Source organism: Phragmites australis, chromosome 5 (genome assembly GCF_958298935.1).
Source record: "Phragmites australis chromosome 5, lpPhrAust1.1, whole genome shotgun sequence".
Taxonomy (NCBI): Eukaryota; Viridiplantae; Streptophyta; class Magnoliopsida; order Poales; family Poaceae; genus Phragmites; species Phragmites australis.
The window spans coordinates 29,681,135-29,695,700 of NC_084925.1; the positions used below are offsets into that span (position 1 = coordinate 29,681,135).

Consider the following 14,566-nt stretch of genomic DNA (forward strand, 5'->3'; position numbering starts at 1 on the left):
TATTCATCCAAACTTGATGAGTGAAATTTGCACTAAGTGATCAACATAATAAAAGCCATCATACAAAATCTACACTACTACAAAACATGCCATAAGTAACGCTCTATCAGCGTCGGTTGTGCAAAAACCATGACTGAAGATGTATCAGTGCCGGTTCTTAATCTCACGCGTGTGAAAAAATGAGTGAGTGGTAAGAACCGGTACTGAAAAGGTCCATAAGTGCCAGTTCGTGGCTGGAACCGGTACTGATAGTCCTTTTTCAGTGTTGGTTCGTACCACAACCAGCACAGATATGGACAGATCCAAAAATTTTCTTCAATAGCGTTATGGCACCGTCCGCGTCGTCTGCTTCTTATCTCCGGCTCTGACCGTTCGCATATGCCGCCTCCTTATCTCTTCAGCTTTTCCCTCTCTCTCTCTCTCTCTCTCTCTCTCCCTCTCCACCTTATTTCTTCCTCTCTCTCTCTCTCTCATCAATCCCCTCCATCCTCCTCTCTATCAGATCACCACATACTTAGGCTATGGGATAAGGGAGCAGGGGCGCTAACTTGCGGCCACACATGAGAGAGGGTGGAGCGCAATTGGAAGAGGGGTGAGGGCACCAAAGGGGCAGCGCAAGCAAGCCGGAGGCTGCGAGTACTGGGGCAGCACGACGCAGATCGAGCCATTCCGGACTGACAGTTAGGAGGCGGCACCGCGCTGTGTGGATGATCTTGAATGCTTGCGTGTGGGTATGTCTTTCTGCAGGTGTGCTAGAGGCTTGATTGTGTATGTGTGCATGTAAAATACTGCATATGAACTAGAGTTGGATAATGGATGGATTTGGTTTTCCTATGTATGCGTGTTCTTCGGTGTCCGTGCTTGCTCTTTGGGGGAAATGGGCCGTGACGCTTGTTAAGTGAGGGATGGGGAAGAGGGCTCAGCCAGAGGAGCAGGCACAACGGCGCTTGTTTGGTAATTCGATTAATCGGAAGTGATTGTATTTTCTATGTTTGGCTAAAAGCATGCGAATTGCAAACTTACATGCGAGAGATTTCTTGGGGTTTGCTCTTTGATTTGGGGATTGGGCTGTGATGCTGTGGTGTCTGCGATTTTGGGATTGGGCTGTGATTGCTCTTCGAGTTGGGTTTGCTCGGGTTTGCAAGTGGATGGAGCGGCAATTGATGAGAGCTACTCAAGCGAGTGGAGGAGGTTGACGGAGGAGCGGACGTGGCGGTGAAACGCGCCGGCGGTACCGGCAGCAGAGCTGGCTTGAAATCGATTTCGAGCTAGCTCGTTCCCCCTTTTTGGTTCTCGGTGCACCTATCACTGTTGAGTAAAGAGTGTCGGTTCCACAACCGATACTGATACTAGCCGAGTATCAGTGCTGAGTAAAGAATACCGGTTGAAAAATAATTATCAATTTGCGAAAAGAGTACCCTTAGACATATTTGTCGTTGAAAAATAGTTACCCTTAAATCTAAATTTGTACAAAAATTTGGCTTATGCCATCAGCTTCCACAGAGTAGCATATATACAGATGAACAATATGTGTAATATTTTTATGCAACGGGTGAAGAAGTGAAATGGTATTAACTGACACTGAACATATAACTTAAGTTCAAATCAAAACGTTAGCTGCCATATGTTAACTTCAAATATTTAACAAGAGATGGTGGCATACAAATTTCTGTCTTTTGTGGCAAATTGTTGGATATTTATCTCTGTATAATTATTTTTCCTTGAGAAGGGTGGGGATTGCTTACTGTAGTCATCTCTTAGTGCTCACAACCCACCGGCCAATGCATATGCTTGAATCCTGGAAAATCATACTAGAAAACGCACACAAATAATCCAACCAACTTGTAGTGTGAATCATAATCTTCTCTTCAGCCAAAGAGCTGAGGCACGGTTGGGGCTATGCAGTATGAGAATTGAAATGAAATTGCTTGGAAGTTTAGCAACACAATCTTTGTCCACGTCAAAAAAAAAAAAGATCACCAAGTTTCTTTTTCGACATTAACATGATTGCCTTGCGAGTTGTGACTAATGGTTTTCTAAATAGTGTGGCATCCAGCGGGTGGGTTATGTTTATCCTGTAATATCCTTGTGTTCCTAAATCTTTAGAAAGTTGTACTAATTAACCATACATAAAGAGACCTCAAACCTCGATCCATCATGTGGAAAGTAAAATGAAATCCCTAAGCTACCGAGTTCTCTAAAAAATAAGGTTGAGTGTAAAAAATGTGATCTCAGCCCATATATATGTGCAAGAGTACATAAACGAGCTAGTAATGGTTTGGGACACACGCTTTGTAAAATTTGGCTATCAATGTTAAAAACGATATCTTTAGTTTTCTATCAAAAAGTACTTATTAATATTATACTTTTGTTTGGTTTTATAAGTATACTACAATAGAAATTAGTGATCAAAGTTGCGCTTTTGAGTTGTCTTGATGTCCAAAACAATACCTTTGTTTCGTACTGGAAGGAGTATGGCATACTTTTGGACTTATGGTAGCAAGATCTACTTTTGGACTTTTCCTAGTACGAAAATTCAAGGTTCTGTGCGGGCAAAAAAAGTGAATTATTGAGACCGATCATGGACAATGAGGTAAGTGCACGTGTTATTGCTTGATACAGAAATGCAAAATTTATTGGCTGTACCATTGTGGAGTTTAATAGATTTACGTCATACATACACATCATCATGGTGCCTTTGAATTTAACTACTACAAAACTTGATATATCAAGTTGAGAGAGTTGTCTTCTTGCACCAAAAGATAAGTTGGACGAACAGATCAACCAAATAGCCCATCTGTCCATTTTTATAAGACATATTTTGATCTAAAAGAGTCTTTAAAAATATATTTTATTTTTTAATTTCTCTTACAATATATTATCAATTGCAATATATTGTTGCTCGCACCAAAAGATTAGTTGGACTAATGCATATTTTCTTCTGTACGATGACTCTCGGATTATGTAAATACAATATATACAGAATTTGTTTAGGGGCATGCAAAATGAACATGCGTGAATATGCAACGGGTCAAATAATCAAAGGATCATGCTACTATAGTAAACACTGATCTGTTTAAACCTAAATCGTACTACTACAGCATTGACGTGACCGCGTACATGCATGCATGAAACCGGTCAGTTTTCGTGGTGAATGATATTGCGAGTCGTCTCCCGCGCCTCCACGCGTCGGCTAACCGTCCGGCAGGCGGTGGGGCCACCACGAGCACCTCGCACCCGTCTCTAGGGTAGACCAACAATATTATCTTCGCCATCGGCATCAATTGTTTAACACTACTTTTAATAAACTTTGCTAAGCACTTTAAGCCAAACCAATTGTCTGCAATCTTCTGTGCTCATATCATTTGTAGCACGCCTCGACTCTTTTGTACATGTTCTTGCTCTACAGCGTGGCGCACACAAATTATACATACCGTACCGTCTGGTTTTCCAGTGGCACCAAATCAATATATATATATATATATATATATATATATATATATATATATATATATATATATATATATATATATATAGTTTGATTGTGTTTTTATGTTTACGCCAACCTGAAGCCGCTAGCTTATTCCACATATTTTCAAATTAGTATGAGGATGAAAGGTTTCACTAAGTAAAGTAGCAACAAATTACTAAAAAAACAATTTACTTGAAAAAATCATCGGCACCGGCTATACATGTCTTATAAGGATCAACAATCCAGTTATATCAGATGACCAATTGTTTTTACAGTATAGCGCGCAGAATCTTCCATAACCTGCATATGTCGCAATTTGAAGTTCTGAACCATGCATATGATCCTGATCACTAATTTGAATGTGAAATATCTGGGAGCCTCAGAGTTACACACACACTACCAACTTGTATATCCGAAGGACTTATATTTCATGGTACTAGGCCTAATCGAGTACACTACATATATACAATATAAAGGAGCGCTGTCATGCTGCACAGATACTGCGATACGTGTGTATCACCTTTCGTGCTTGAGACGATTTTCTCGGCTATCATTAGCCCAGCCATTTAGGAGTAATTGACACCAGCCAATAAACTAACCCGTAAGATCAGGCAGCCAATTGGGTGTTGTCTGCTCCTCTTGCCTTTCCTTGCTAAATAGGGGAAAGTCTACTTGCAAGTTGCATCCACCAGCGCGAAGAAAAGCTAGCCAGCCCTCTTCCCACAAACAAACTCACACACAGACATTATTCCTCTCTCCTCCCTTGGGAAACCTTTCTGCGCTTTCTTCTTCTAGCTCCCGGCCCAGATCTCCTTAATTACCTTCTTTGGCACAGTCGGCGCGATCGCTTCCGGCCGGAGATCCTGCCGTGCTCATCACCGTCCTTGCTCTTTGAGGGCGAGCTCCATTTTCAGTGTGTGAGAGGAAGGAAGATTAAGAGAGAGAGATGGGGAGGGGGAAGATTGTGATCCGAAGGATTGACAACTCCACGAGCCGGCAGGTGACGTTCTCGAAGCGGCGGAACGGGATCTTCAAGAAGGCCAAGGAGCTCGCCATCCTCTGCGACGCCGAGGTCGGCCTCATGATCTTCTCCAGCACCGGCCGCCTCTACGAGTACTCGAGCACCAGGTCTGTTCATCTCTGTGTTTTCATGTCGACTTTAATTTGTTCGGATTTTGCTTGAGGGAATATTAATTATTCTTGCTTTTTTGGGTTCTTGTTTAGATTTACCGATTCAGAACTAGCATTATTTCTTGTCCAAAAATCATACGTACACAACTTCTGTAGAACAGACTTAAACCAAAAAATTACTTGTCACATATTGACTATCACAGAGAAATAATTACACACATATATATCACTATATCAGTCTTTTTCTTTGATGGAGAAAGCGGTGTGTGACGTATAATTTATCTTTGGTTTATATAATTAGTATCTGTTCCCCCCCCCCCCCCCTCTTGCTTATTTGGTCTATTTGAATTTCTCCTTGCTTTGTGTAAGTTAAAAGTTGTATATTAATTCTATCGTACAGTTTCATGTGATCAACACCATGCATTGCAGTAGGAAATACGTAGGGTTTCGTGATAGTATGCATGTGTGGTGTGTTTTACAGGCCAGTTCGTATCACATACAGATATATAATCTACTTTGCGGATTTTTTTTTTCTCCAGAGATCTAGCATGGATCTAACTTGTATAATCAAGAAATTTTATTTGTCCTTTTTATTATTTCTTGAGAACTGGACTTCCATATTGTACACCGAATCACATAGTACTATTTTATTTTGCAAATTACCATTTGTATGCTGTGTGCAGCATGAAGTCAGTGATAGATAGATATGGCAAGGCCAAGGAAGAGCAGCAGGCCGTCCCAAATCCCAACTCGGAGCTTAAGGTTTGCTCTAGACAAATTGATCTTACAGCGTTATATATCCCATTATATATTCTGAGGTGTTCTCTTGTTTAAGTAAGAGAGATTAATACCACTTCAAAACTATATATTTAGATTGTGTACATCATCTATAACACTGAATTGAAACATAATGGTACCAACAAATGTGATTAATTTTCCAAAATTAATCAGTGTATTCTATTTAGCCATATGTTTCAACTCCAAAGTGTATAGCATAGTGTTTGTTTTAGTGAAATAAATTTTCTTCTCATTTAATATAAGCTGTTCTAGTTAGATTGATCTGGTAGTTATGTACCAAATACTCTTTGATTAGGAATATTGAGATTAAATAAACATTCTTCAATATCAAGGGACATGTATATTTTATGGTTTCAGTGTTGGGAAGAAACAAGTCTAAAAATCAGTGTTTGATTGGACCGATTTCACTATATGTAGGTTGGTTTTAGATACAGGTTCATGCTTGGGTTGTATAATTCACAATTCACTTCCTTTTTCACCACTTAAACAGTAAACTGTGACTAAATAGTATTCTGATGTCAATCGTACGGCATATACAGCAGTAAACTTGAGTTGTGAATATTTAGTGTTGGTTAAGCTGACAGAAAAGGTCACACATAAGTTAGTGCACACATATTTTGTTAGCAAGAAATCATGAATGTGATGCTTGATCTTTGCTAGGTAACAAAAAATGTAGAATAAATTCCTTATTTTCTAGATAGGTTTGATAAAACAAAATAAGCAAATCAATCTAAAGTAATTTCAGCACTTGAGCATATCATCGGTTTGCTTGTTTAGTTCGTCATTTGTTTATCCAAAAATCCAAAAGTGTTAATTAATTGATCAATCACTTCCCTATTATATGCATGGATAATCCCTAAACAATTGTAATATAAAAGGATAAAAGGCAACTGAGGCCAACCCCAACGCACTTGGTTAGGTTTATTATGAGTTTTATTATTTGGTTATGGATTATTGTAATATTAACAACCAAAATTTCAGTAATCAAGCAGCTAAGGGCATGTTCAGCAGAGCTCCAGCTCCATGAGTTCTTGGAGTTGGAGCTGAGGGTACATTAGGAGTATTTGAATGAGACATATTTTTCTATTTTAGAATAAAAATAGATATTTAAATCACTTTATACTAGTCTACAAACTTGAAATCTGAGGTAGAGCTACAAGCTGAAGCCTTGCCAAACATGACCGAACTATATACAAATTAATAAAGCAAATTTTGATCAACCATGCATGAGATGACTCATCCTCAGGGGTTGAGCTACATATCTTCTTACCACAGCCTCTCTATGGCTGTTAACTTGTTACCCTAAAAGGAGTACCAAGCTGTGCAGTCTATTTCATCAATAATTTTTAACTTAATGAAATATGTTGAGTAATTCACAACTCAATTCTAATAAGATAAGGTATAAAAAGGTCTCTCATTCTCATGATTAGGAAAGTAAATGGTGGTTTTGTATTTGTATCACTTCTTATATTTTGATCAACTCATAGACGTCTGCTCGGGGGCTAAGAAACTAAAAGTACATAAAAGAATTGTACCATCCTTTGGTTGATCATGGAATGAGTGTGAGGAGTTAGGACGTAGTATTCAGGAAACTTACAAATATCGAGAAGTAATTGTTCTTTATTTTAAAAAGGGAATTGCTAAATCTCACTTGAATATTTTAGAGGGCTCCAACACCTGAATTTTTGTGCCTCAAATTTGTGCCAAGATTTGATGCCAAAATTTATGAGTATATGAGGTAAGAAAAATTCGTGTGTTTTAAGGCCTCCTAACACATAAATTTCTGGTTATAGTTTAGTTATAGCTAGTTCATATTGGAATTATAGTTACGTTACACATGAGTTACATTTATTTTTTTATATTTTTTTAGTAATGATGGTGCAAAAAAAAAAGGTGTTAGTGCCCCAATAACACCTGATTGTTTTTGTTAGTACAAAGTTAGATATAATTTGAGCCGTTGATCTAAAAATTGGATGACTAAAAAATCAGGTGTTAAACAGCCAGATGTTGTTAAGACACTCCCTTAAAAAGACTTACTTCAATGCCCCATTTTGCTAAAAAAAAAAAAGTGATATAAACATTAGAAGTATTTGTGAAGGGCAGGTTTCTCCTTGCAAAAATATTACAAGGGTAAATATCCCGTGATAATGTGTTCAATGTTGCCAATATGTGAAATCAGGTGTGTAAAAGTTTCAAAAATCTAAAATAGGAAAAAAGAAAAGGCAAATATTAGTGAACAACGTTTTCACGTTAATAACTAATTATTTGCCTTTCCGTATATCTCAAATGCAGTTGAGTTTGGTCTCGACATTTTTCATGGTTATATATACTTATAGGACATATCCGTTTTTTCTGTTTGGGAATTTTGGGAACTTCCACACTGATTTTCAGAGAGTTTGCAACATTTAGCGAAATTCAACATATGTGCACCCAATTATTAATGGCATAATAGAAAAAGAAGGGCAAATCTCAGCTGAAGAGATTGGCTCGGATATTTAGATACGATAAACAAAAGTGCTCGAATGTGATTAATTATTTGTAAATGATAAGGTACGGTGCTTTGAACTTCATTTGGCAGGTTGATCTGCTCATTGCTAGCTAGACCGGAGCATAGTTCGATTCGATATATGTAGTTGGGCTCAGCCACGTTCAATTGGAGTTGGAGTAAGCTGCAGACAAGATGTGATAATCTACGATGGGCTGTCATTCAAACTTTCACTGCCCAATCTGCCAAAGACATCTGGGCTGTAAATCTTGGGTTGGGCTAACTAGTGGAAGAGAGTATACAGCTCTGCCGAGTTACAATCTAAAACTGTTAAAAGAATCACTCATACAACTATTTGCATATAACTTGTATATTTAAACCTCCGATCCTGAGTTGAAGAAAGTTGCTACTCCTTCGATCAGTTCTCAAATGAACCTCATTTAGATGAGTGCAGTCAAATTATATAAACTTTGACCACTAATATAATTTGACTGATAATTTGACCACTAATATAATTTGACTAATAATCTGTTATCACTTATGACTAGTCATTATTACCTGTCATGTTATCAATGACGGATTAACATCTGATGGGCCATAGAAGGATCCGTCATTAAATCATATCTACTTTGTCTGTTTTTCACGTAGTGATATATAGTATTAAGATTTGTCACATGAAAATGATTTTCACTAGATTTTTTATGGAAAATACTTTTAAATGATTATATTTTCAATAACCTTTGATGACAAATATTTAGAAAAACAACGATCAAAGACATAGATTAGAGACCATGCTGATGTCCTAAATGACAAGTAAAAAAGAATAGAGGTAGCATATGCATAACTCAAAAATTATATGTTCACCATACATATGGTAGGAGTTTTACCCTTGACCGGACTCAGTTAATGTTTAACCAAAAGACTATTGTGGCATTCTATTAAATCCAGTGGTGTTTTCTGAATTTGTAAAGTCAAACTTCTAAATTTTGCTGGTTTTAAACTTCTAGAAAGTTGAATACATAAAGTCAAACTTTTATTTTTTGCTGGTTTCGAACTTTTAAAATTTGAGTCAAGCATAAATAAAGATTGTACGTAGAATTATCTCCAAGAATATCACCATAATGCCATAATGGTGCATTGCATAGTTAGCCATGACTTTGTTTTGATAACAACTCTGCATTGTTACTGTCTCCAAGCATTCACCTTTGAAGCCAAAAGACTTGGTCATGTCCATTTTTTTTAAAAAAACGTGCATTTAATAGATTTAGAGAGTATATGAAGTATAAGAATAAGAAGTACATCTAAAAAGGCGCATGCCTACTCTTTAAAATAATTTTAAAAGCAATATTTACAAGTTGCTGAACTAGAAAAGCCCGCTTTAAACACCAATTAGGCTTTGGCAGACGAATTCATGAATTAATTAGGAGTTCCAACAGATAACAGTGCCGCATACCATCTGGAATTATTATCTTCCACTGCATGTTAACTGCAATTTCTCATCTTCCATCAACAACAGGACTGTGTTTACTGGGATAGTGGTATTCTTATCTTCCATCAGGAAATCCAGAAGTGAACCTTAGTCAGCAATCTTATTTAAACTGGAAAGTGTATCCTTGCCACTTCCTCGGTAGTGAGTTTGGTTAAATATGACTGAAATTTGGAAATTCTAGTACTGTTGCTGAATACACCATGTCTTCAGCTGGGCACTTATGAATACACCAGAAACTGCCCCCAAATATCAGGACAGCTCAAATGCAGCCGAATTCCCATATTTGTTCCCAAGACTCTTCAACCTAGCAAAATACAGAGTAGGATGAAGCTATAAAATGACCAGCACGTTATGCACATAACAGCAGAAAGAAGTTGAAGTACAGTTCAAGCTCTACTAACATCCAAAGCTTACCGCGGTGTAGATATTTAGCAATCTGAAGTCTGAACACTTAAATATAGAAAATTCAGAATGGAGTCAATAGACTGACAAAGTTGGTCGGTGCGACCTTCAAATCATAAAGTCAGAAGGTGATCGGCGCGGTGTTCTTTTTATCAGAGTTTCCAATCACATTGTTATGACTTCATGCAGTTTGTTTGCCAGCGTGTAGTGGTAACAGTGTCTGCTGAAATATATAGTTTGCTAGCTCACCAGTCACCACCTTAAAATACTGCTTGTTGTTCCAAATGAAAGAAATAGAGGATGGGGAGAATGCTCTGCTTGGTTTATTCTCACAAAGCCGGCTGGCTTATATAGAGGTACAAGAGGCTAAACTAGATAAGAGGTATCCTAAATAATGTAAGTGATATACTATACAAGATAAGCCTAAACTAGGTATGAGATACTCTAAACAAGGTAAGTAACAAACAAGGGCTGCTATATTTTCTCCTGGCCATCACGTCGCTCTCCTCAAGGCGATGTAGGGGTGACTTGGCCTCACTGCCCCGAGATCTGTCAACGAGCCTGGTGCGGCGGCCACCTCCACTACTGTCCAACAGGGGTGGTAGCGGCCAACGGTGGAGCCAAGTGGCCTCCATTGCGTCCTTCCTCCCTCTCCTCTCCTCTCGCGGTGCGCGGGTGCGGCGTCGTCCTCCTTCTTGATGTTGGTGGGCCGGATCCGCACGCTACCAGCGGGATTCGGGCATGTTACAGCCGAATCCGCACGCTGCTGGTGGGATCCGTGCGGTGGCGCCCTGATTCTTTGAGGTGGCTGGATTTCAAGCGTTAGCGCCTCATGATCCAGCTCGTGTATGACGCCTAAGGTGCGGGGTGGTGTGGCATGGTGCAACCCCAGCAGGAGGTTGTCATGGAGGCTCCCGTTGTTGGCACGGTGTAGTGTGGAGGCTGGCGCGGTGCGACCCAAGCAGGAGGCTATCGTGGAGGCTACGGTGCGGCGCAGTGCTGGCGAAAGTAGCACGCTGCCGTGGAGGCTCCCCAAGCCAGGGCAAGTGGGTGGCTGGTGGAGCTCACCATCGTGCGTGACACGACGCACGGCGGGCTAGGCGTGGATGGCACGGTGCGGCGCACGACTGTGGAGGCTCCCTTGCGGGCACATTATGGTGGGGGCTGATGACCCCTTTGGCTTAGGCGCTTGTTGATGCTGGTCGCTAGGAGGCCGGCTGTACGGCGGTATGATGGTGGCGGAGGCCAACGGTGCGTCAGTGAGAAGGCCGACGATGGCGGTGAGGTGGTGCATAAGCCGGCGTTGGTGTGAAGCATGGAGGCCAACGGTGGTGCGGTTGGTGCGGAGGCCAGTGATGCGGTGCGTGGAGGTCGGCAGTGTGGACCTTCATGGCGGTGGCCGATTCAGCGCAGGGGTGTGCTAGGAGTTGTGTAGCATGGAGGCATGCCGGTGTGGAACAATTATGACTTTCGGCTTGAGGGGCGCGGTGGTGCTTTGCAAAGTTCAGCGACACCTGTGGTGGTGCGGTTTGGAATGTTGGGGGTAGGACGGTGGCAGTTGCAAGGGTGTAGCGTTGTGGTGCTGCCTGATGGTGCGGTGGCGGGGTGTTGTAGTGGCATAGAGCCTGGTAGTGGTGGTGAGGGGTCATCTGTGGCTGGTGGTGGTGCCGGTGATGTTGGCCGTAGTGTTGTCAGTGCCATCATCTAGTTGTCTTTTTCTTTTATTCCTGTTGGTACCTACAGGCTACTAGCTTGTAATTTGCACAGTTGGGCTTTTTCTCATGCTTTTAAATATAACGGACAGTTCTTCTGCCGGTTTGTTTAAAAAAAAACAAGGTAAGTGATATCCTATACAAGGTAATCGATCAATCAACTAGGAAGGAGATTAATCGCTGCTGTACATTCCATATACTAGCAAGGCTGGTCGGCTGCGCAGGGCTGGGCTGGCAGGGCCGGGCCGACAGGGCCAGTATGGCCGTATGGGTTATATTCCAACACCAAAACTAAACGAAACCATTAAGATAGCCTCCACATTGTAAAAATGGGCAAGCCAGATTGCATTTCCTCAATGATAAATGTCATTTCCCTCTTTATACCTAATAGCTACTGTCAATATCATGACGCAAAATATTACTTTATGCCACAGGATTTTAACTAATAACGAACCATGTTTGTTACCAGAGTTCAGCAATAGCATAACCCATGCTTTTACTCTTGATAGTTTTGGCAAAGGGAGGCAGCAAGCTTGAGACAACAACTGCACAACTTGCAAGAATATCATCGGTATGGTCCGAAAACCCTGCAAAACTTCCTAGCATATTATTCATTAGAAACTTGTTTATTCAGAGACACAAGTATGCAATATCCATGCAGCTACAACTGTGTTGCACATTCACACATAATAGAGACGATAAGCAAGACTCAATTCTACCACGAATTATTATGTGAAAGGCTAGAAGCACCTACCAGTGACACCAAACTATTAGAGGCAAGATAAAGTTGAGCAGATGGAAGGTATCCAATGTAAATAAACCAAAATAGGACTATTCACAGTTAAATATAGCTGTTGTAAACCAAAATAGGACAAATTTATGAATAAGAGATTACTAATTAACTACATACATATCAAATCATATTCTGATGCTTCTAATATTTACTGGAGAAACACTAATGCTTAACCTCCTATATTGAAAGATCCTGTCTAGACATTGTATTAATATAACACAACATAAATGGTACTGCATATTAACTGGTTACAGGCAGTTGAAGGGGGAAGATCTATCTAGGCTGAATGCTAAGGAATTGCAGTCCTTAGAGAATCAGTTGGAAACAAGCCTACGTGGTATCCGCTCAAAGAAGGTCTGACCGCTAATCACATTTCTATAAACAATTGTTCTAACAAGGGCCTTAACTAAAGATTGTTACTACTGTTGCTGCTCTTCCAGGACCAGTTGTTGATTGATGAGATTCACGAACTGAATCGGAAGGTTGTGCAGCATTATGATTTTATAGTTCCTTGTAAAATATTTTATTTGATTTGGTAACACTAATTCTACCACTGTGTTAGTTGCAGGCAAGTCTATTTCATCAAGAAAACATGGACTTATACAATAAGATCAACCTGATGCATCAAGAAAATGCCGAGTTACATAAGAAGGTAGCTGATGAGTTGGACAAGAAAATCAGAGACAGAGTAACCACCTAATCTCATATCTGACATGATATTAATTGTTCTCAGATATATGAGACCGAAGGACCAAGCGAAGTCAATCGGGAATCACCGACTCCATACAACTTTGCAGTAGTAGAAAATACAAATGTTCCTGTGCAACTTGGACTCAGCACACCACCACAACAGAATAACATTGAGCCGTCGAGTGCTCCTAAGCTTGGGTAACGCTTATTATCCATATATTTTTCGATTTGTTAACTAGTCTTAACTCATTGGTATAATGAGTCATCAAACACATGCAGATTGCAATTAAATCCATGAAGCAGAGTGACATTGCCATTCTTATTATGCCGAAGGGATACTATTAATTGTAAAGAGATGATACTCAGAGCAAAACAAAACTTAGTATTTATGTCAGAGAGATTTGAGATATGAACTAGTAAATGTACTGCAAAAAAATTTCAGGCTTGAACTGAGCTGTGGAATTCAGGGTATGATTGTTTTATAACTGCATTGATGTTTGATAAGACTTCTGTTACATTAAATGGGTGCAAGTTTGTTAGTACACTTACTAGGCTTGTAAAAATAGATGATATGTATACTAGGAAAATACAGACGTCCTAGTTTCTACCAGTTAAATCTTGGCATGCTGCAGGCAAACCAGAAAATAAGAAAGACTGCTACGTCTGACATCTTCAGGCATGTCATGTCTAACAAAAAAATTGGTTGAACAGGGGGCCTTCGTGGTCTGCGCACTTCTATATACTATGATGCTAAATACAATTAAGGGTAGTCTCCACTCACCTGAGTTCTGGATCACTAACAAATATTGTCATGCATTTTACGAGGAAATAAATATAACATGACAATGCAGTTATGCGCTATCAGTGCTGAATCAGCACAAATCCACAGATGTTTGGCGCACCAAAGGATGGAGCACCAAAGAGATTTTTCATATTTTTTAGAAGTCAGTAAACCCATTATCACAAGGTGCTTTTTCTCATCATGTTCTCTACCAGAGTCCCACTGTCCAAGTATGAAAAAAAAACATGAAGTAGCATCAGTCGTATGATGTCAAGTTTGATACCATGTGAGTTTTAAATCATTATAAACAATAAAATGGCATTGACGGCCAGGGTGAAGATAGCCTGAACCAGTATACTCCAAAAAGGTGACCAAAGAGATTTTCATTCTAATAAGTACATACATCTTATTGCTTGTTAGATATGATTCAAATATTAAAGACGTTGGAAACCGCCCTGTGTCCTGTTTAAGTCTCCAAAACCATGGTATGCTAAAAAATCATACGTCATAAGCATGGTTGAGATTTCAAGGCTCAAGAATACTGTAGCGGAGACCCTACTTTTCTGGGTTGAGAACTTCCCTGATGACAAAAAAGATGGCAGGGATTTTTGGAATGCAGTGCAATCCCATTTAACAAAATCCCTGTACCTTCAGAAAGATTATGGAACAAGTCCGACAGAACATATTTGGGGGCAAGAGGTCCCAATGAAACCAAGCATCTAAGACAATGCCTTAGTGGGCCGAAGTGATCACTATGGGTTCAATCAAGGGGTTTCGCCGTTTTGGTTCATTTTCCTGCACACAGCCCAAATA

At 39.8% G+C, this 14,566-nt stretch overlaps 1 protein-coding gene across 3 annotated transcripts; it reads left to right on the forward strand.

Moving 5' to 3' along the window:
- Window positions 1–4,150: 4,150 nt before the first annotated feature.
- LOC133919154 (MADS-box transcription factor 27-like) lies at window positions 4,151–13,668 on the forward strand. 3 transcript variants are annotated; one of them, XM_062363444.1, is made up of 8 exons: window positions 4,151–4,600; window positions 5,287–5,365; window positions 11,999–12,060; window positions 12,537–12,636; window positions 12,723–12,764; window positions 12,845–12,934; window positions 13,016–13,170; window positions 13,252–13,668. In XM_062363444.1, the coding sequence occupies exons 1-8, from the start codon at window positions 4,419–4,421 to the stop codon at window positions 13,268–13,270; spliced, it is 729 nt and encodes a 242-aa protein (XP_062219428.1). In that variant the 5' UTR covers window positions 4,151–4,418; the 3' UTR covers window positions 13,271–13,668. The 3 variants fall into 3 exon arrangements, with proteins under 3 accessions (XP_062219428.1, XP_062219429.1, XP_062219430.1); XM_062363445.1 differs by having other exon boundaries at window positions 12,851–12,934; window positions 13,252–13,650; XM_062363446.1 differs by lacking the exons at window positions 12,723–12,764; window positions 12,845–12,934; window positions 13,016–13,170; window positions 13,252–13,668 and having other exon boundaries at window positions 12,537–12,642.
- Window positions 13,669–14,566: the final 898 nt, after the last annotated feature.

Bases quoted from the DNA above. Each gene is read 5' to 3' on its own strand.
- LOC133919154 (XM_062363444.1), top strand. From the start codon at position 4,419: ATGGGGAGGGGGAAGATTGTGATCCGAAGGATTGACAACTCCACGAGC. The intron at 4,601-5,286 runs GTCTGTTCATCT...TGCTGTGTGCAG, and splicing joins TACGAGTACTCGAGCACCAG to CATGAAGTCAGTGATAGATA. The intron at 12,765-12,844 runs GTTGTGCAGCAT...CCACTGTGTTAG, and splicing joins TTCACGAACTGAATCGGAAG to TTGCAGGCAAGTCTATTTCA.